The sequence below is a fragment of the Paracoccidioides brasiliensis genome (genome assembly GCF_000150735.1).
Source record: "Paracoccidioides brasiliensis Pb18 unplaced genomic scaffold supercont2.7, whole genome shotgun sequence".
Classification (NCBI taxonomy): Eukaryota; Fungi; Ascomycota; class Eurotiomycetes; order Onygenales; family Ajellomycetaceae; genus Paracoccidioides; species Paracoccidioides brasiliensis.
Window position 1 is genome coordinate 423,895 of NW_011371364.1, and position 21,214 is coordinate 445,108.

The 21,214-nt window shown below is 47.7% G+C and overlaps 10 protein-coding genes across 10 annotated transcripts; 4 read left to right on the top strand and 6 right to left on the bottom strand.

The window, feature by feature from the left end:
* Positions 1–294: 294 nt before the first annotated feature.
* On the bottom strand, positions 295–1,553 carry PADG_05822 (pyridoxine biosynthesis protein pyroA; the record flags this gene model as incomplete). Its single annotated transcript, XM_010763121.1, has 3 exons — positions 295–945; positions 1,057–1,239; positions 1,413–1,553. The coding sequence occupies 3 exons, from the start codon at positions 1,551–1,553 to the stop codon at positions 295–297; spliced, it is 975 nt and encodes a 324-aa protein (XP_010761423.1).
* A 2,572-nt stretch (positions 1,554–4,125) lies between these two features.
* On the top strand, positions 4,126–4,592 carry PADG_05823 (uncharacterized protein; the record flags this gene model as incomplete). The annotated part of the gene is made up of 2 exons (XM_010763122.1): positions 4,126–4,237; positions 4,297–4,592. The coding sequence occupies 2 exons, from the start codon at positions 4,126–4,128 to the stop codon at positions 4,590–4,592; spliced, it is 408 nt and encodes a 135-aa protein (XP_010761424.1).
* An 854-nt stretch (positions 4,593–5,446) lies between these two features.
* On the bottom strand, positions 5,447–6,386 carry PADG_05824 (uncharacterized protein; the record flags this gene model as incomplete). Its single annotated transcript, XM_010762927.1, has 4 exons — positions 5,447–5,554; positions 5,609–5,687; positions 5,771–6,003; positions 6,261–6,386. The coding sequence occupies 4 exons, from the start codon at positions 6,384–6,386 to the stop codon at positions 5,447–5,449; spliced, it is 546 nt and encodes a 181-aa protein (XP_010761229.1).
* A 1,255-nt stretch (positions 6,387–7,641) lies between these two features.
* PADG_05825 (uncharacterized protein) lies at positions 7,642–8,292 on the top strand (the record flags this gene model as incomplete). Its single annotated transcript, XM_010762928.1, has 2 exons — positions 7,642–7,983; positions 8,140–8,292. The coding sequence occupies 2 exons, from the start codon at positions 7,642–7,644 to the stop codon at positions 8,290–8,292; spliced, it is 495 nt and encodes a 164-aa protein (XP_010761230.1).
* Positions 8,293–8,542: 250 nt separating this feature from the next.
* PADG_05826 (origin recognition complex subunit 2) lies at positions 8,543–10,234 on the bottom strand (the record flags this gene model as incomplete). Its single annotated transcript, XM_010763123.1, has 1 exon — positions 8,543–10,234. One exon carries the CDS (start codon positions 10,232–10,234, stop codon positions 8,543–8,545), a length of 1,692 nt encoding a protein of 563 aa, XP_010761425.1.
* A 573-nt stretch (positions 10,235–10,807) lies between these two features.
* Positions 10,808–12,324, top strand: PADG_05827 (arginine biosynthesis ArgJ, mitochondrial; the record flags this gene model as incomplete). Its single annotated transcript, XM_010763124.1, has 2 exons — positions 10,808–11,310; positions 11,406–12,324. 2 exons carry the CDS (start codon positions 10,808–10,810, stop codon positions 12,322–12,324), a joined length of 1,422 nt encoding a protein of 473 aa, XP_010761426.1.
* Positions 12,325–12,964: 640 nt separating this feature from the next.
* PADG_05828 (protein transporter SEC61 subunit alpha) lies at positions 12,965–14,810 on the bottom strand (the record flags this gene model as incomplete). Its single annotated transcript, XM_010763125.1, has 5 exons — positions 12,965–13,046; positions 13,166–14,244; positions 14,346–14,513; positions 14,589–14,689; positions 14,801–14,810. The coding sequence occupies 5 exons, from the start codon at positions 14,808–14,810 to the stop codon at positions 12,965–12,967; spliced, it is 1,440 nt and encodes a 479-aa protein (XP_010761427.1).
* A 1,522-nt stretch (positions 14,811–16,332) lies between these two features.
* On the top strand, positions 16,333–18,320 carry PADG_05830 (uncharacterized protein; the record flags this gene model as incomplete). The annotated part of the gene is made up of 4 exons (XM_010762929.1): positions 16,333–17,531; positions 17,600–17,929; positions 17,988–18,024; positions 18,111–18,320. The coding sequence occupies 4 exons, from the start codon at positions 16,333–16,335 to the stop codon at positions 18,318–18,320; spliced, it is 1,776 nt and encodes a 591-aa protein (XP_010761231.1).
* Positions 18,321–19,305: 985 nt separating this feature from the next.
* Positions 19,306–20,070, bottom strand: PADG_05831 (uncharacterized protein; the record flags this gene model as incomplete). Its single annotated transcript, XM_010763126.1, has 1 exon — positions 19,306–20,070. The coding sequence occupies one exon, from the start codon at positions 20,068–20,070 to the stop codon at positions 19,306–19,308; it is 765 nt and encodes a 254-aa protein (XP_010761428.1).
* Positions 20,071–20,747: 677 nt separating this feature from the next.
* On the bottom strand, positions 20,748–21,209 carry PADG_05832 (uncharacterized protein; the record flags this gene model as incomplete). The annotated part of the gene is made up of 1 exon (XM_010763127.1): positions 20,748–21,209. One exon carries the CDS (start codon positions 21,207–21,209, stop codon positions 20,748–20,750), a length of 462 nt encoding a protein of 153 aa, XP_010761429.1.
* Between the last annotated feature and the right edge of the window lie 5 nt (positions 21,210–21,214).

Sequence of the window (21,214 nt, forward strand, 5' to 3'; positions counted from 1 at the left end):
CTCAACACTCCTAGGTGTTGAAGCTGTATATGTAAGGGGGGTTAATGGCTCTGGTTCTTTTCCTTCTCCTCTTTCTGCCGTCCCTTGCTTCTCCCGATTCCCATTTTTGAATATCTAAGCATGCGCAAGTATATAAGGTAAAATAACTGTACTGGACAATACATATACAGCTGCCCAACAAGTGGTATTCACTTTTAAGTCTATGTACATGTAAATCGTACGCTCGCTCTCTCGCTGTACAACCCCAACATCAACCGTTCAGCACTGACCCTTAAAAAAACAAGAAACACATATCTACCACCCCCTCTTCGCCAACTTCTGTCCCTCCCCCATATCCCTCACGCTAATCCCAACCATAGCCTCTCCAAGCCCCTGGCTCAACTCCGCCAACACCTTCGCATCCCTGTAATGCGTGACGGCCTGGACAATGGCCTTGGCCCGCTTCCTCGGATCCCCCGATTTAAAAATCCCCGATCCAACAAACACTCCATCACACCCCAGCTGCATCATCAACGCCGCATCAGCAGGCGTGGCCACCCCGCCCGCGGCAAAGTTCACAACTGGCAACCGGCCCTTCTCCGCCGTCTCCCGCAGCAGCTCATATGGGCATTCCAGCTCGCGCGCATAGGCTCGCAGCTCAGCTTCGGCTTCGACGCTTCCGCCCGGCAACGAGGAGCCGGATAGCAATATGGCGCGGGCCTTGGCGATCTGGCTGTTGACGGTGCGCATATGAGAGACGGCCTCGACGATGTCGCCTGTGCCTGCCTCGCCCTTTGTACGGATCATGGCGGCGCCTTCGGAGATGCGGCGGAGGGCTTCGCCTAGGTTCCGGCAGCCGCAGACGAAGGGGACTTTGAAGGGGTGTTTGGTGACATGGTAGAGCTGGTCGGCTGGGGTGAGGACTTCGGATTCATCGATGTAGTCGATGCCGATGGCTTCCAGGATCTGGAGGTGTTGATATTGTTAGAGTGGTGGTTCTGCGTAGAAAGGTGGTATATACATTTGATATTTGATATTTGTTAATTTTTTTTTTCAAGTATAAAAGGATACACGTACCTGGCACTCGACGAAATGGCCTATCCGCGCCTTAGCCATGACTGGTATTGTCACAGCTCCCATAATCTCCTTAATCATTGACGGGTCTGACATGCGCGCCACTCCGCCTTGAGCCCGGATATCCGCTGGCACCCGCTCAAGCGCCATGACAGCGCAAGCACCCGCTTCTTCGGCGATACGAGCCTATTAACATGTTTAAAAAGCCGATGCTTTGGTCAGAAGTTTCGTTTGGTGGCGTGAAAGACGGAGTGGAATGGTTTGTGATGGTCACACACTCGGGGGCGAAGATACAAAAGTTACATTTTTTTTTCCCTTTTCTTCGTTTTTTCTAACAAAAAAAATGGGGGGAAAGGTACCTGCTCTGCGTTCACTACATCCATGATGACGCCGCCCTTCAGCATTTGAGCAAGGCCGGCCTTGACAGTGAAGTCGGCCGGTGACGTAGAAGTGACAGCATTGCCAATGGGCGTGGGTCCGTTAGGTGCTTCTGTTGCCATTGGGAATGGGTGATACTGCGGGGAGACTTCTAAGTTGACTTAGCCCTTCAGGTGTGGAGGGGTAAAGGTTCTTCAGAGGAGGGGCAAAGATCTTATTGAAAAATGAATACGGGGGGGACAAGATTGAATCGGAAAATGTCCTTAATCACTATGGACAGAAGTCAAAACTCTTGCGCGCTGGAGAGGAAGGATTTTCACCACGGAGCGTGAAGGAATTGCGGAAGAAAATATGAGAACGAAAACTTCGAGTTCGGCGGAGGACCAGATAAACTGCGAGATTAGTTGCTTAGCACCGCAGCGCCGAGTGAGTCACTACGGGAGAAAGAAAAGCGCCAGCGGGAGAGTTTGTTCCCACAAGGGCGCAGAGTTAAAAGCGCAGCCAGGTACCTTGGGCACTGCAGTTAGTCAGTGATGCCGGTTAACTGGAGCTAACCAACGAATGGAACGCTGCGCCAACGGCGGAGCTGCCTTCAGAAGAGGGTTGCTTTGATGTCTCGGGCACGATTGTAAACAACTACTTGAACTCCGAATATCCTGGGGATCTGAGACGAGGTTGAAGTTGAGGAAGAGTTAAATTTATAATTAATTAATAATTAATTAATAATCAGGGCTCGGGTGGCTCTGCCGCAGTCCGGCTTAAGTAAGCGCCCGGCTACCCCCGGCGCATCCCTTTCCCAGTGCCAGCAAAACTATGTCTTGTAGCTATATCTATCTTGTTATCTACACGGTGGTGGTGGTGGTTAATGTTAACTATTCCCAGCGAAACAGTCGAGTGGCATATGAGCCAGGATTCATGGTTTGAACCCTATCAACACCGTAACCGCGTTTTTGGCGGGCATGATAGTTGCTTGATGGACACAGGGTCTGGGATTCTGGCAGCTTACGTTGGATTCGTTATTCACCTTCGACTGTTAACCGCCCCACAATCCAACCCGGTGACATTGCCAGCTTCCGGTTGGGCTTTGAAGCCGAGTTGACGTCTCACCTGCGTAGTCATTTTCTCGGAATTTGGTGGCATGCATGCTTCTCACTGCGGGAGCGAGGGGCAATCTCCAGTTTTCTCACTCTCCGGTGCTGGGTCCCAAGATATGGATAGAGATCGAACAAATGTCTCCCCCGCAACTGATATTGCTTCCCTATATTCGAGGCGGTCACTCCAATGCATATATTCTGCAGAGGCAAGTTGGATATCCTCGGGGGTTTCTTGTCCTGTCAATTAATTATCCGGCCAGAGGACTTACCAAATGCATGGCGCTCCTTGAAGTCGTTTCATAGAAACGACTGTCAAAGCGTCCATCGATCTTGAACACGCGTCAGGCAATGTCCGCGGTCCTCAGAAATGGGGGTGTTGGGCTATCGTTGGATCTTTCCCCGCTGCTACGCGTATACTAGCATTGCGTATCAGTTATAAAAACATTGGGTACGAACCCGTGTTGCGACTATATATCCATCCATTTGACGGCGCCAGCAACCACTAAAAGAACAAAGTTATATCTTCTAATGGAACGCTGGACTCACATGTAGTCAAGGAATGGATTTCAATTGCCCGCCCGTTGCAGACCGCAAAGCTGCCATCACTCATAGAGCAGCAATGGAGTTGCAAATCCTCCTCGAGAATGTCAGCAAAGGTGTCATTTGGTAATATATATCCTCACTATGGATCAATCTATCACCCTCCGATGTTAAAGACTAGATCCATATTCAACTAACTAGGCATACAGCTTTGAGCTTTGTAATCACAGGTGATGGTTATCTCAGCCCCTAGCTGTGATACTCACTTAAGTTGGACAAATGCTGAAGGTCATCCCGCTAACATTCGTAGCGGAAGGAGGAAACAGGTTTTCTACCAAGGCCTTAACAGCGTATGGGGACGGAGATGGGATAAGTTAATAGAAACTTCCCAAGCCGCCCGCGTTCTGAATCATTCGACAATCTGGTAGTCCTGTGCTATAAATAATTGCCTTCTAGCCGATTAAGGAAAATCAATTCGTTCCAAGGTCAACAATCGATTAATAATGATCGTCAGCATGATAAATCCAGCGTCTACTGTAATCCCCGGGTTACTTTTGCCCGCCCGTCTGGATGGCTAACCATGATTGAACCGGCGGGGTAATAGTTGAGCCGGAGGGTATCTTCAACCCTAGGGAGTATCGAGATTGCAGCTAGCTTTGCTTGTATCACACAGCACTGACCTCTTCTTTTTCTTTTTCTTTTTCATTTCTTTTTACTTTTTTATATGTTGAGATCCTCACTTCTAAATTAGCTCTCAGGCTCAACATCTTTAACCCCCTTTGAATAGATCCACAAAACTAAGCGGGGTCAATCGGCCCTACTGCCCCCTCAGAGGGCATGTTGCAGGAGATGGATTTGATTCTGAAATAATATTTAAGGACGTGTAGCCCGAACTGATTCCGTTGTATTATCTTTACCCAATTTACAGAGGAGTTAATCGAACCAAACTCGGCGGTTAATCCTCACTAACATCTTAATTTCGATACCCCTATACACACCCCAATTCTTCTTTTCCTCAGCTTATATAGGCCTGACCATCGCCCCAAAATCCAAACAAGCCATGGCTCACCTCAACTACCCCAGCTACGAAGGCTTCGGCGAGACCGCCCGCGATTCCACCCATTACAGCCAGACCGTTAAAATCGGCAACACTATTGAGATTTCCGGCCAGGGTAAACAGCCCCCTCCCCCCAAAGAAGTCCCACTTGCAACTAATTAACCACCCGATTAGGCGGCTGGGATCGAATCACCGAGAAAATCCCCGACGATATTGGCGCACAGGTTGATCAGGCCTTCTCCAATGTCGAGTATGCTGTGAAACAGGCCGGCGGCACAGGTTGGGATCAGATATACAAGCTCCGCTGTTACACTGTCCCGCTCGATGAAAATATTGCCGAACATATCATTCGCAATCTGCGCAAGTATTTTCCCAATCACCAGCCGCTGTTGACGGTTGTGGGGGTGCAGACCTTGGCGTTTGGAATGGCTATCGAGATTGAGGCGGTTGCAAATTTGGATGGGAATTAAGGGGGTTTTGTGTGTTTGTTTAGCGAAGTCGTTGGTGAGAGTTGATTCGCATCATGTGTCGCCCCTTATGAAGTTATTTTTGGGTGCTGGAATTATTTAAAACGGCATCTGTTGGTTTAGGTGAGGAGTGGGATTGGGAGAAATGACACGGAAATTGATTTCTGATAATATGTATCGTGCGTTAGGCGAACTGGCTGAATTAAGAGTATGGAAGGAGAAATGCTATATTGCTGCCTTTTGAAGTCCGATCTGGCAGTTCGTCTGCATCCCAGCATCTGCTTGTGATTAAAACCAGCCTGTATGCATCTCCCGCAGCTTCATGAAGTGCTGTACGTAATTTGACGATAAATGCGGATTCCCTAAATAAATAAAAAAAAAATCCAGTTCAATACAGCTCTCCAACCGCGACTAGATCAAATTATTTTAAATGCCATTCCTTCTCCAGGTTCATTTTCTCATTCTCATATCGCGACTTCACTATGCAAAATGCTTGCAAACGACTACCATAAAAGTGACAAAGCATTCTCGCAGGGAGAGGCCGGAGGGTCAAGATCCACTTCGTCAGATTTGACAGGGCTAAATGGGATGAGATAGGCATCTTTATAAATGACACTTGCTTCGTGCAATCTAGTCTCATGTCGAACCTTCGAAACATCGTCTCAAATGCGATGTATGGTTTCACACCAGGCAAGACTATATTTGCTAGTTAAAGTTGGTTTAGTTCCCCCACCAATTAGTGATGTGACAGGTGCCAGCCGCCAAAAAGGTTATCAAGATGCACATATGTCATACATACTTTATACCAAACATCTAGAACCTTTTGAAGAGGCCACCAGTAACTGATCCGGATCTTCTCAAGCCAGCGATCGGGGCTGAAAAGGATTTGCATATAGGAAGATGGTTTCGGCATCGTGGACCAATGTGCCGCTCATACCGGCGATAATCTGCATATCGATAGCGTCCTGCTATGAGTCAAATGTGTATGTTTGTTGGAAAAATGGGATACCAATACTTACTCCGCCAGGTATAAATGCAGAGCTGATTATGGCACCTAAAGGTGGGTCTATTCGAAGAAGTGTTGAGAGGACTCCAGGACTAATCCGGAGAGATTTTTTATAACAGTCCAAAACATAAAGACTTGAGCCTCTTCGGACAATCCACCCGGCGACGGCGTTCACCGTTCCTTGTTCGCTTCCAGCCGGAGCAGCTTATGCTTCATAATTTTGTGAGGCGTATCATCCAGTAGCTTTGGATTTTTACATATGTCCACTACTTGTTTCCCGAGAATCTGCTGCAAGTGGACAAGCCCTGAGGTCTTCGGACTCACTTTGATGCTGACCCATGATGGTAGACCCATAACCAACTTGCGTGTAAGGCTAAAGTGTTTGAACGTGGCAAATGGCTCGAGCTGCTATATTTTCGATGATTGGGCGCGGAATTAAGGCGCATCGATCGCGTTGATAGACCACGCGAAGCAAAAGTGTGTAATCTTGTCCATGGCAAGCCTGAAGACTTGCCTTTCGCATTTTTTGTGAAGGGTACAGAGCATAGTTGGTTGATCCTGCATACTTTATGTCAGAAAGGTGACTGGAGGGGAGGAATTGGAATAATAACGGGAAGAATAAAAGGGCAGGCTGAAATTTTGTATGTTCCAAAATGATGGCGTACATTCTCGTGGACTAGATCTTGCATCTCTATTATTGCCCGCCTAGAGAAGAGAGGCTGTAGAATATCCTTCCGCTCTTTGGCTTCGTGGAAGATGAGGAATTCAAGCGAAGAACGAATCTTCACCATAGGGATCACAGGCTCTTTGTTCTAGCACTGGCAACTGTGATATATCTCATCAAAGGTAGAAGGCTGTGTTTGACATTAGCATGAATGCAGTTAGTGGTCCCTTCATAATCACAATTTTTGTCCTCTTAATACAAAAGTTTCGCCTAAGTGGGTGGATTCTTGCAAATATTCATCCCATCTCATTCAGAACAAATGCGAACAATTTTACCCGCAGGGCCCACTATTAATACACCTTAAAGCGAAAAAAGTAATCCCACATGTGATTTCTTTCTTTCTCTTTCTCTTTTATTTTCTTTTTTTCTCCGAGTGGTCCTTGGTCAGTGACAAAACATATTAATATTGAAAGAATGGAAACTCTGACCATATATTTCATGTAGATCCCAAAGTTTACCAACCATAGATATTCCTAGACCAAGCTCAATGGACGTGTACCGCCACATCGTTGCACGAGCTGGCAGAGGTCCCTTATAGTTCGCCAATGGACGCAAGTAAAACGGTAGAAGATCGAGTATACAACCAGAGTTCTAATGGCGAAAAGAAGGTGCATAAAGGTAAAGTTTCCCAGATGAGAGGAAGCCGCTGAAGGACACCCCACATAGCCCCTTGCAATCGAATTGAGCCTTAGCTAAAGAGTGGGTGGTGCAAGATAATGTATCAGTGGAACTCCCTATGTCATTAATCAGACAAATGCCTCTCAATTCCTTGCAAACCGATCCAGCTCACAAGCAGGCACCATAATAGCCGTGACTGAGCTCAACACAGAAATGAGCAGATTGCTTTCAACACAGGGAAAGCCAGATCAAGCATTGATCAATAAAACTGCTGGAAGAGCAACATCAGGCAGCAATTCCTCACTGATGGCGTGTAAAATGGCTCCTAAGAATACATAGCTATGTTGATAGTGCATAATATAGACCTCCATCATCCATGTGAGTACAATAAACAGAACGAGAGAAAGAGAATTTAAACATTCATCCACTAACCCATATTGAGTAAGGCTCCCGATGACTAGCACACAATCTTAAAAGCCTAATTCCACACTCTCGGCGTATGACATCATCACAACATCACAAGCTTCCTGGGTTCGATCGACAAAATAACGGACAGCTATCAGAGGGCCTAAGAACAGTAGACTCCACATAACCTCCCCAGACCACTGCCCCTCACAATTGGCAAATACCTACTCCAATTCCTCAAATACGACTCCGTACGCCCCGGATAAATTGCCCAAACACTTCCATTGAAGGAACACAAGATGTCTCTCCCCTTTCTCACCCGCCTCTTGGTCCCAACCCGGCCCATCCTCTTCGCCGTTCCCCTTGGCCTCGCCCTCTCTTCCGCCCTCTTCCAACGACAGCCTATACACTGCGACGCTCCTGCTCCCTTCTCCGCTGCCGGCCATTCGCCCTCAAGCAGCAGCAGCAGCAGCAGATGGTTTCAAACGGCGAATCCAGTCCGCAGCCGTGGCGGCATTAGCGAGAAGACAGCAGGGCAGATTAGCCTTGGAAGTGTGCTGGGTTTATTGGCTGGGATTGGATTGAGGATATTTTCGAGGGCGTTGGTTTTTGCGTTGGGAATCACGATTTTGGGGATTCAGGTATGCTATTTTCAAGGTTCTCGTTGTATCTAGTGTTTTGTTTTTGAAGACTTTGTTGGTGAATTGGAGAATTAGCTGGTTGTTGCGATCGGCTATCGGATACTTCCATCCTTGTGCTTCAAGTTGCTAACTGTTCATGTCCTTGGTAACTATCAGTGGGCTGCTTCAAAGGGTTACAATATCGTCCCGACCGGCTGGCTGAAGAAACATGTCAAATCCGTTAATGTCCAACGGCTGTTGACTGAGAACGCCCCTTTCAAAGTTAGTTTCGGAGTCATGATGTTGCTATCTGCGTTTGCGCAATTCTAAACAACATAACATGTCAAAGATTACGAGATGCTGTTCATTTCCTGGATCTAGGCAGCTAAGCAAGGCAGCAATATTTTGGAAACTCGGAGTTTAGGTTGATAGGAAACAGCTATCTCTCTGTCAATATATTCAACTAAGCTCTAAGATGGGTAGGGTATCATATGCGCGTAATTAGATATAGATGGCATGGAGGTTACAAAAGCGCAACTGCAGGAAGAAGACAACATGCTTGCTATTGTTAAATTGCATGTCAATCAATAACCAGATCCTCCAAGACCCCTTCCATTTCTTCTCTGGATAGTGGAATGCCAAGCAGTTCCGCCCCGCTGGCATCAGTTCTAGACACGATCATTTGATGGTCGTAGAATTCCTTCAGTTGGGTACGGAACATCATCTCTGATGAGGAGATGAACTCTTCGGCAGCTTTGTGAAATAGCGTCCGCCATTCAATGGCTACTTCCTCCCCTTCATTACCACCACGATCTTGATTCCCACCAGCGCCAGCGTCCTCATCATCGGAAAGATGCTGCTCCCCTAATAATGTAAGGATTTCCGTCACCAATAACCGATATAGTTTTCGTGTGTTTTCCGGAAGGCTTTTAAGGACAAAGTTGACTCCATCCTTCCCGCCGATCCGACGTACTTGATGTCCAAGCAAGCTGTTCACCACATCAACAACGTTCAATTCCACGCCATACGGTATGAAGGTGGTGCAGTCATGGAACACGAAATTGAACTGGTCACGATGACTGACATCCCAAAGTATGGGAAAGTTGGGTGTATCAGCCGTGGCTAGGACATTTATTAGAGGGATGCTAGCAAGACGCGCCAGAATTGACTGGTGAGCGGCACGCCGGAGTGCGGAAGCATCAATAGAATTTATAAAGACCATTATCGGGTGCGGAGGTGGTTTAGTGTCAAGAATAGACTGGAGGAGTTCCAAAACCTCTGATGGCTGAGTTCCAAGTTTCGACGGAGTATCAGGGCCAAGGATTGCGCCGATGATCGTTGCAAGTATAGACCGTATCGTCGTGCTAGACATATAACCATTGACAATCACAATCGTGGGCGGATCGCTGTGACGTTGGGAAAGGAATTCCGCAAATCGATTAACGAGACGTCTTTTCGACCCATATCCATATAAACATATATTAAATCCCTCGCTCAACTCAAATTCCCATTGTGGAAATGACCGTTCATGTAGTTCGAGTAGAAACTCCTTCTCTTCTCGGTGTGGGTCCTCAAATTTCCCCAGCTGCTCGAAATACTCCTCATGCGTCAGAAGAGATAGCTTTGCCAATGTGTTGTCCGAAGTCTGTACGGGACCGGGTCTGTTTTGAAAGAAGTATCTCTCGTGCGGCGGGAGGTCTCCTTCCGGGGTAGGAGAGCGCCTATTTTTCGCGCCCTTGGGCCGTCCCGCCCGACGTTTCGGGGAAGCTTCAGGATTTTCGGTGCCATTTACTTGAGATTTTTTCCCTTTTTTTGTTCCCTTCTCCCCATTGTCCGCGCCGGTCTCTTCGTCTTCCGCATCCCAAATCTCTTGCGCCAATTGAACTGCACCGTCCCAGTCATCGTCGTCATTAGGGTCCAGAAGTACGCGGGCACTTTTCCTTCTCGCTGAGCGATCAGCATTCCTTACTATGGGCGGTGAAGCATTTGTAGGCTTTTTCCCCGTGGCCTTTGAGGGTGTTGCGAATAACGATCTGGATTTCCCTTTAGGAGTTAGGGAGTCTTGGATTGGCCCATTCACAACGGGTGTAGGTTGTATCTTGGACTTATTATTTGCAGCGCGTAGTTTCCGCGAGGGTGTCTTGGGTAGATCTGTATTATTTCTACTTTTCGAGGAGCATTGGAGATCCGCCGTTCGTCGTTTTCGTGGTGTTGTGTTGATTAAGCTGTTATCTTCTTCTTGTTCCGAGGTGTCTGGTAGTTTGCGCTTCATTGTGATCGTTGATCGCGGGACTAAAGGATCACACCAGCGAAACCCATGCACAAATGAGCTGGAAATGCGTGGGCTGAAGAGAAGAATTAAAAATCTCTTTGAGATCGGAGCGTCGAAGCTGGCAACTTGGTCAACACGAACCCACGTGATTGCCGTCTTATGTCATCCAGATCTCACAATCCCCAAATTCAACTTCATCCAACCCTGAGTCACGGTGAGAAAACAGACATATATCAAGAATTGGGAAGTCAATTGAGCCAATTCGGGAAGTTGTGGTCGTCTTGAGTGGGGTAGCTCTTGGAGGGGCTCAGTTTTGGCCTTCAAACCCACCCTACATCCCGTCTCTTCTCAAGACCAATTCTGAGGGCATTCTTGGTATACTTAGCGATTGGGCGTCCCAAAACTGCACAAACCGCCTCTGCACTCGGACATCGAGCATCTTTAGTATATTTAAACATTCGTACATCTTTCCTGAGGGTACCATATTTCTCCTATTCAGCGGATATTGCGCTGCTTTAGGTATAAAGTGGGGCCGATATATTCGGTGTATTCTCATAACAACAAATCAATATCATGAAGGCCCACCAGTCTTTGCACGTTGTGGCCGGATTTGTGCGCTTTCCCATGAGCAAAACTGGCCAATCCCGTTGTTACTCTATTTTAAAGGACATTTCAATACCGGCATCGAAACAGAAGTTCGTCCCTAGCTCAGGGACGTACCCCAAGGGGTTCCTCGCAGCTGGTGCCCATGCCGGGGTAAAGGAGTCAAACACTCAGTTTCCCGATGTTGCCTTGATATGCTCCGAGACGCCATGTTCTGCTGCTGCTGTCTTCACCACGAACAAGTTTCAAGCTGCTCCAGTCCAGGTGAGCAAGCAGGTGCTGGAAGCAAGGGAGGGTGCCGATATCACAGGAGTGGTGATTAATTCCGGCTGTGCCAATGCCGTAACGGGCAAGGGAGGTTTGGAAGATGCCAAGAGCATGAGTGCAAAAGTTGACGAGTGCAATGGCACACCGTCAACCAGTTCTAAGAGACCTAGCACGCTCGTCATGAGCACGGGCGTTATCGGACAGCGGTAAGACGGGCCTCAGCTAATACCCTTCATCCCACCTCTTCCACCTCTTCCACCTCCTTACCCTACACGGTCACTAATATCCAAACAATCCACAGTCTCCCCATCGAGAAAATCCTCAACACAATTCCAGTCGCCCACTCTAGCCTCTCCTCAACCCACAAAGCCTGGCTCACAGCCGCCCGCGCCATCTGCACCACAGACACCTTCCCCAAGCTCCTCTCACGCACCTTCACCCTCCCCTCCTCCCCTAACCACACTTACCGCATAGCAGGCATGACCAAAGGCGCCGGCATGATTCACCCAAACATGGCCACCCTCCTCGGAATCCTCTGCACCGACGTCCCCATCAGCCCCGCCGCTCTAAAACTCCTCCTCTCCCACGCCGTCTCCCGCTCCTTTAACTGCATCTCCATAGACGGCGACACAAGCACCAACGACACCGTCGCCCTCCTCGCCAACGGCGCCGCGGGTGGCCAGACAATAACCACCCCCTCCTCCCCAAATTACGCAGCCATGCAAACCGTCCTGACAAGCTTTGCACAGTCGCTTGCGCAACTTGTTGTCCGCGACGGCGAGGGCGCAACTAAATTCGTCACTGTGCGCGTGCTTAATTCGCCGTCCCAGGCGGATGCAAGGGCTATTGCGTCGACGATTGCGCGGTCGCCGCTGGTTAAGACGGCGCTGTATGGCAAAGATGCGAATTGGGGACGCATATTGTGTGCCATCGGGTATACGCAGGGGATTCAGGCGGGAACGGTGGTGCCTGAGCGGACGAGTGTGAGCTTTAAACCTGTAGATGGGAGTGAGGAGTTAAAATTGCTTGTTAATGGGGAGCCGGAGATAGTGGATGAGGAGCGGGCAGCGAGGATTCTGCAGGATGAAGATTTGGAGATTGTGGTTGATCTTGGTGGTGGGGAGAGGGGTGAGGAGGGGATGGGTGGGGAAGAGGGGATTTATTGGTTTTGTGATTTTAGTCATGAGTATGTGACTATTAATGGGGATTATAGGACTTGAATGAAATGGGTGTGTGTATGAGAAGGGCTGTCAAGGGTACGATTTCGAGAGGAGTTTTTGATAGAGTACCTGGATGCCAAGTCATTTGTTCAAAAGAGATTCCGTATCATTACACGCTGTTAAGTAGATAGATAGTGCTTAGGTAGCTATATATACAGTTGCTTTTTTCGTTTTAAAAAACCAGCGCCTCTATTTTTTTTTCTCTTTTTTTTCTTTTTCTTTTGGTTCCTTTCTTCCAACAAGCACACTCCAACCTGAAAGAAACGGAGGCGCAAAAAGAAAGGTAAATAAGAGAGTTAGCATCAAAAACAGAAAAATGGGGGAATCCAATAAAGCTGGTTGAAGAAGAAGAATAAAAAAGGAATTTTTGTTTGCTCAGCTGCGGTATACCTAAACAGAACCAGGAAAATAGCTAAAAGAATCCTTAAAACAAACTACCCAGCCCCTATCGCCTCAAGGTTTCTGTTTGATTTTTCTGACGCCACGCCCGAGGAGTTAGCGTATGTGATGCGATCTGTCACAACCAAAGGATATTTATAACTCCCATACCATGGAAATAAAACAGAAATAATGAGAATATATTAAGGCAGCGGAGTGGAAATAAATATACCCCCGCAGAGTCGTCATAAATAAGACTCGTTTAGTTTCCAGGGACTAAACCTTTGAGGCCAGCTCCGAAGTCACCTTCTCGTGCTGCGATTTCGAAGTATCCGTAGATGATACTGCGGGAATTATTAGTAAGAAACAAAACAAAACAAAACAAAACAAAAGGGGATGTGAGTGTGTATATGTGAGTGTGTATATGTGTGTGATAGTAGACGAAAATGACAGGAATACTTACGTGACAGCCAACAAAATACCAGTTCCACTTCCAAGAGCTCCGAGCAAATCGCTGGCTACAGACAAGGCTCCGATACAGGCGCCACCAAAGGCAGCTGCGGTAGGGATCACACGCTTAAGTTCCTTGTACATGCTCTGTTCACGGTGTCCAGCCATCACGAGTCCCTGGTCCTTAAGCTGCTTGGCAACGTCGCGGGGAGCAGAGCCAGAAACTTCAATCCAGGTCTTGGAGAACAGGGCACAGGCAACCAACATGAAACCGATGTAGACAGCAGTGTGGATGGGGTCCAGGAGAGCTTCCTTGAAGTTAAGTGGGGGAGACATGTAGTAGGCAATTCCCGAGGAGGCATAGAGTTGGGCAGATCCGCCTTCGCGTGGTTCCCAGACACCCAGGAGCTTGACAAGAAGGTTATCCGAAAAGCGGGAGTATAGCATCTGGCTGATCAGGAAGATGTTGGAGCAGAGGGCGGATTGAAGCATAATTGGCATGTTGGAGGTGTAGAAAAGGCGGACTGGGTAGGAGCCGCGCATGCCACGCTGGCGGGACGACTTGACAGGAATCTCGACGCGGAAGCCTTGGAGGTAGATGACAGTCGCGAAGATGACGAGCGTGGCAAGGAGGTTCATGATGTTCGGCAGGTTCTGGCGATAAAACGCTTCGTGGAGAGCGCGCTGCTTGTCTGGCCAGGTGAGCAACAGGTGGAACAGGGCGATGACCGCACCCTCGAATTCGGGGCCACGTCCGGTATTGATGGTGGTCGGGGAGAACGCCTTCCAGATGATCGACTCGCAAATGTTGGTTGCGATGAAAAGGGAAATACCGCTTCCAAGGCCATAGCCCTTCTGGAGAAGCTCGTCGAGAAGGATGACGACCAGACCGGCAACAACCAGTTGAACGATCAACAGAACACAGACACCGGCACCAAGATCGCTGGGCTGGCCGTAGAGGCCAGTAAGGACGTAGACGCAAGCCTGACCGAAAGACAGAATGATTGCGAAAAGCTTTTGCGCGGTCTGGTAGAGTTCGCGATCGGTTTTAAGGTCAAGGTTAACATCGATGAGGTGAGTTCCGGCGAGAAGCTATTGTGAATTAATATGTGTTAAATGGTCATCGGCTGCACAAACACAAAGACGCAAATCAAATCAGAAGCTTTTAATGAACGTGTCATATCATGTCATACCTGGAAAACCATTCCGGAGGAAATAATGGGAGTGATACCTAATTCCATTAAGGTACCACGATTACTGGCCAACATCATGCGGAGCCAGTAGAGAGGATCGGACGTGTCTGACGAGACAATGCCATAGAGCGGCATTTGGCTCATGACCAAGAATATGAGTAGAGTCAACTGTTGCGCAATGGGATCAGCGTGTGAATGAATAACCCGGTGAAATGCGCGCAATGGCAAGGATCTCCAACATACACCTGTCCACATCAATTTTTGGTTGAAGGGGGCCTTGGTTTCGGGAGCAGCCACCTCCGGGAGGAGGGGCGTGAAGGGTTTGATTAAGTCAAGGAAGCGTACTATCTACAGTCAGCACTTCGGGTTTCCAAAGGCGCAATGGACTTGAACAGGTGGGAGGAGGGAGGAAAGGGGGGTTGATGAGGCAGACAATATATGCATGGGAAACTTACGCCCACTCATGGTGACTGCTCTGTCTCTAATTGATCCACGAAAAAGGGAGGGATAAGGAGCTGATAAGAGGAAACCAGGGCGAAGGAGTAATGAAACCAAGAACAATAGAATAAAAACAAAAAAAAAAAAAAAGGGGGGGGCGGGGGGTGGTAATAAGAAGGAGAAGGGAAAGAAGAGCAGTTGGTTTGACAGAGGAAGAGGAAGAGGAGGAGGAGGAGGAGGAGGAAGAAATAGAAAATTAAGAGACGGCGTGTTGGGTATTTGAGAAAGGAGGTTTGAGCGATGGTTGAGATGTTGCTCGTTTTGTTCGTTCGTTCCCCAAGGCGCTAGCGCTTTTAAGGACACTGTGGTCCGACAGTAGAGTCACGTGGATTATGTGTTGGCAACAAACCCTCAGCCTCAACCTTCCAACTTCATCAATCAATCAACCTCATCTTCACATTTGAACCAATGCATGTCACATCCACTGCACGGTTCTTCTTTATTTGGCTTCATATTTCTATTGCTATGTATTAAGTTGCATGGGATACCTATCTATTCCATGTTGCCGTGTTTTAACTAGTTACAGCTGTTCTAAGGGTGCTCCCACGCGGGCCTCTTTCACTGAGATATTCAAAATTGGGGTGTTGAGAACCTCACACAGCCGGGCCTGGAACCCTCCTCAACTCTCGTTGTTGGGTGATTCTCTCTTCTTTTGCGTTCTCTTTTGCGTTCTGTAACAGCACAATGCGATCCTACCTAGGTTACCGGGAATGGATGGCAAAGCGCTTTTTTCGTGAACATATTCCGCTCTCTGAGAAGCGGTGTTGACGCTCTATTTTACAGGATATATAGCCTTTTTCTTTTGCATCTATCAGAATTAATTTCAGTTCCATTGATGTAGCTAATGTCTCTTCTCAGGCATCGTATCCATATGGAAGGGCGCCCGGGAAGTTTCCATTGTTTCTTATTTTGGTTGGCTGTCTGAATACCTACCTAAGAACTTCCGTTGCCCCCCCCCCCCCTCCCCCCTTTCTCCATACCACAGCGACAAATGCATTCACAACACACTGGGATTGTGTGTTTGTCATAGTGAAGTTGCTCAATCACTCATTCAACAGTTTTTTTTAACCCACGTATACTATGTGAATACAAAGGGTTTGTCTTTCTATTTATATCTCCCTTTTCTTCTGCTTCTCCTTCGCCACAGAATAACTATCTTCTCACAACTCTAACAACTACAACACTCCTACAATGTTGATTACTTCCTACATACAGCTTTGAGATTCGTGGATTCGGTCCTCTGTAAGAGATTCGGTATCCCGAGTTACCACTCTGTTTACTTTCTACAGAGTCTATACTCCCTTGTGTTGTTATAAACTTCTCCCTACTTTGTTTTCCTTCACACTCTTTTACTACAATCAAAGGTCTCCTCATATACATCAAACTTATTGGACTTAGTTCTACAGTGTATAAATACCCTTTAAGGTTATCTTTTGTCTCTTATGTTTTCCCTCGCACGCAGTTGAAACGTACTTGAACGTGATCAACCATGCTATCACCAAGCAGCGAGCTCAGCATGGTCATTTCCCAGACCGTTTACGCTACAGCAAAGTCCCTCAAAGCGGCATACAAATGGACTGTATCATGCAAGCCACTTGACTCCATATCCATTCGTTCCACTGTTTCCAGTGCCAAAACCCGAATCCGCCGCCTATCATCACAACGCTTGCGTGCCCAAAATCTTTCAAAACAGGAGGTAGACGAAGATGAAACGGTCATTTCCACTTCTCCTACAGCACTGCCGGGATGCAAAGAACGTGACTTCGAATATACTCGCTCCACAGTTTCCAGTGCCAAAACTCGAATCCGCCGCCTATCACCACAGCGCTTACACGTCGGAGATCTTTCGAAACGGGAGGTATCCGAAGACGAAACTGCCAACGATATATCTCTTGCCACATTACCTGAATGCAAGGTACGCGACTCCGAAGATATTCTTTCCACGGTTTCTAGAGCCAAAGCTCAAATCCGCAGCCTATCACCACAGTGCTTGTACGCTAAACGTTTGTCGAAACGGGAGTTAGCCGCAGACGGAAGTAGCAATTCCAATTCTCCTACCACACAACCCGCATCACCCATAACAGCAAAAAAAGTCGTTGAAAAAGCGCCTGAATTCATTGAGAAAGGGTCTGATGCCGTCGAAACCGTTTCTGATGATGTTGAAGCTGTTCCTGAAGTCGTCGAAGAGGTGTCTAAAACCGTTGAAGGGGTTCTTAAAGCCGCCGAAGAAGTGTTTGAAGCAGTCGCAGATGATCGTGATCCGTCGGCTCAGTTCTCAATTAAGTCAGAAAATGCCCCACTTAACTTTGAGAGACTAAACCTCATTCCAAGTCCACCGCCCTCACCCACGCCCTCAACCATTGATGTTTCGTCTATCTGGTCAATTGAATCCAGCGTCCTCGGCGACACACAAGATCCCGAAGATGAGAAGACAGGCGGCCCGAAAACCGCACCAACTGAAACTGAAAAACCCGACTTTCACCTCCAAATCGCAGAGCAACGCCACGTAGTTGAGATTGAGGAATTGAAAGACAAGTATCGCTCGAAAATCAAACGCCTTGTTGACAAGAAGGATGATTACATGGCGCAGCTAAATGAGGTTGTTGAGGACAGAAACGTCCTTATGAAAAAGAAGATGGTTTTGGATGCCAAGTACGCTTCCGCAGTTGCCGCCCGAAACAAGGTGAAGTATGAGCTCAGAGAGGAGCGTAAGCTTTTCGAGTCATCCCAAGTGGCGGCTGAAGCCAAGATTAAAGACTTCGAAGCTCAGATCGCTCACCAGCAAGCGCAACTGAAGCCATGCGGGGCGAAGTGGCAGAGACTGGGCTGCATCTTGCGAAAGCAAGGGATAAGATTAGGTCCTCGGACAAGGAGATCGTCTTTCTGCGTGGACTGGTCACTGGATACGAAGCGACTTCCAGCGACAACTCCCAGCTCCACCACGATCTCCAGCAGTCCCGAGAGGAGTATCGGAAACTACAATCCCGATACTCTAAGCTTGAACAGCGGTCTCTGCTCGCACACGCCAACACTCTCAAAGCTATTGAGAGTGTAGAAAAGCCGACTGTCCAAATGGAGTCGGCTGCGTCTGGAGACCAGACCCTCAGCCTCAAATAACTTGAGATTGAGCTGATGGTTTTCCAGAAACCTCCGCCGCATGGCCGAAGAAAGGGAAGCCGCGGTCAAATGGAAACACTGAGACCTCAAGCGGAAATGGCGTTTCAAGAATGAACAGCTAACTGACGACCTTTGGGCCTGCCCGCGCAGAAAATTGAGTGGAAGAATTTGCTCCTTGGGCGTGTTCGCCAGGAGAAGGCCGGTTTAGCCGGTAACTTCAAGGAGACCCTTGCACGACTTCCCACTCACACACAGAGGGTGAAGCTGACTATAGAGATCGCCGAGTTCCTCACCACCACCATCAGCCGCAATGTGTGCCTGGAGACGGAGATGTACAATCTCCTACCCGGCTGTTGTTGAGGGTGATGGAGAGGATGCCGGTTGATCGAATATCTTAACCGTCCTGCAGCTCTAAACTGAAAAGTTGCTTTGCGAAAGGCCTGTCCTGGCTGCTACCACCTCTAGCCATACCAACGCCTGCAAATTGCGCTGCAGATTATATCTATTTCCCGTCTTTACTCAAATTTTCTAAAAAGAAAATTTTTTAATTTTTTTTTTTATTTTTATTTTCTATTTTTAGGATCTTTTCTTCTACTTTTAATACCCAGAGAGTTCTCTTTAGTTAGATGTTGAAATCCCTTGAGACTGCGTGATGTCCCCTTGGGCAATTATCTTATAGCTGTTCCACGAAAGTCCTGTATACCTGATTTATCGCTTCTTCATATACCAGCAGCAACAAAATCTCACTGTAGATTGAACCTATTCCTGTCATTGGTTTTCCACATATTCCTTCAAAATTCGGGAGTTCTTGTTGGCTGGTCTTTCCATATAAAGGGTCTGTGGTATTATTATGCCTCTTAACGATCGTCTTTTGGGATGCTTTTGATTACACATTATGAAAGCATTTGTTATTATTGTTGCAGCATGTTTAAAACTTGTTTGACTATTACAGTGTTTTGCTGCTTGCGAAAAAATATTGAACACATTTGAATTGGATAGAGTTTGCATTGGCATCAAACGCTTATGATGTTGTTCCATGCATATTTGTTTTCTTTTCCTTTTTTTCCTTTGCTTTTGCTTTGATGTTGCCCTTTATGAATATTTTATGTATTGGTAAACAATTCAGAATGGATGTATAATTTATATTTCATGAGAGTATATCCTATTACTGCATCATTCCGTATTAAAATAGATATGTTTAAACAAATGTTTCATTAAAGCTCATAATTCCCTCCATTGCAACTCGAATTCTAGCAGAAGGTCCCCAAAAACAATCACCTATTCTGCCACTCAAAAGATAATAAATAATATACTCTTATTAACCGGCACGATAAGAGTCAATACTTCAACCAGACACTCCATCCCCACCCGTCTTCCTTTCCCTCCTCCTCCTCCACCACTCCTCCCACCCTTCCATCCCAACCGCGTCTTCACTCTTCAACGCCTCCCCTTTCCGCCCATCCACACCCCCTCCAAACGCCTCCAGCACCTGCAACGCCTCCACAACCCAAACAAGCCCATAGCACCCAACCCGACACCCAACCCACACCACCGTGCCTAACACAGCCGCTGCAACTACAACAGGCACAAGAACCAGCACCGCACCACACAGGACAAGCGCACTAATCACCAAGGAGCTCAGCAGCGCCAGAGCAAGCGAGAAGAATATCGTCCCTGTGGCGAAAAGGGTGAAGAGGAGTACTGGAGGGCCTGTGAAGAGGAGTTGGATTGTTAGGAGGGTGGTTAGGTGTGGGTGTTTTGAAAGCTGTGTGGTATAGACGCGCAGGAGGGGGTGGGCGCGGGTGCTTAGGCGTTCTGGGAGGAGGTTGCGGAGGGTGGATAGAATTGCGGAGAGGTTAGAGGTGGAGGTGGAGGTGGAGGTGGGAATTTTGGAGTAGTCTGCAGGGTTGGTTTTGAACAAAATGGGTGAAACTGGGAGGACAGTTTTGGTTGTGGATTTTGCGCGGGTGGTGAGCTTGGTGGGGGTAATGGGATCCTCCGAGAAGGGTTCCTTGGGTGGTTTCAGAGGATTATGGACTTGTGTTTTCAGTGCCCTTAAGCTTCCATCCATGGATTGCTGGAGAGATATATAAAGCTGTGTTTCTGGCATCGTTGATTTTGTGTCCATGGGAGGATAGTGGTTGATTTAGTGATATATTCTTCAATTTGACGGAAGCGGTGGGTTTGACGCGTTATCGGGAGAAATTCGCGGGGCAAGTTCATCCAGAGATGAGAAGAAGACTCCCTTTGGTCATTGAGTTTGTTAATGTGATGATAAATGGGGGGTCGCTAGCCGTAACTGTTGTTTTTCCGATAGAGGTGTTGCGGGAAGAAGCTGTGGAGAGGTCTATCCAAACAAGCTACCTGCAAAATCCGGGGTAAGGAACTCAGCGGTCCGGTTAAAGTTTCTGGGGCGATGACGTTGGTTTAAGGTTAAATTTTAAGCCAGCAACCTTAAATGTTTACAGTAACCGAGCAGAGAACGCAGCTGTAGTTATAACATATCTTCCGGCTATAACCAGAGGCCAATTCTCATTTCAAATAAGTTATAAGTTAGCGGTGGGAAATGTCAACCGTATCCTTCCAACCCCTTTAGCCAAGTAGAGATGCTCTGTTCAGTTTTCAATTTTCCATCCAACCTAACCCTATTGCCATTATGCTCAGGGGCGATTGCGTTGGATGCCCCATCTCTGCAACCTGCAAGTGGACAAAACTTCCATCCAAACCATACGGAATCCATTATCACCCCTACATCAATATACATCACTATCTTAGCCTCATCACACATCACGCGTTGGGTTCCTCATCCCATTTTTCCGCACGTTTGGGAATCTCTACCACCGACTCCTTGCACCAGATATGCACCGCGCCCGCCATCATCTCTCTACTCAGCCCGACAAGACACCCAGCCTTCACACTCAGCTCCCCCTCTCCACGCACGCGATGCATCAATCGGACCCCGCACTGTTTGCAAAATAGGCATTCCAAACTTTTGCCGGACAGCGTCTGGCGCACATGGATGCCCATAGCTGATGATGATGATGATGATGATGAGGGGTCGTAGTTGGCGATGATGTTGTCAAAGGCGGGCTTGGGTTCTGGGATTTCAAAATTTGGGAATCTGGCTGTTATGCCGAAGGCAGATGCGGATTGGTGACGGCATTCTGTACAGTGACAGATGTATATTTTTGACGGCTTGGGAAGAGAAGTGGTGAAGCGGATGAGGCCGCATTGGCAACGTCCTTCCATTTATA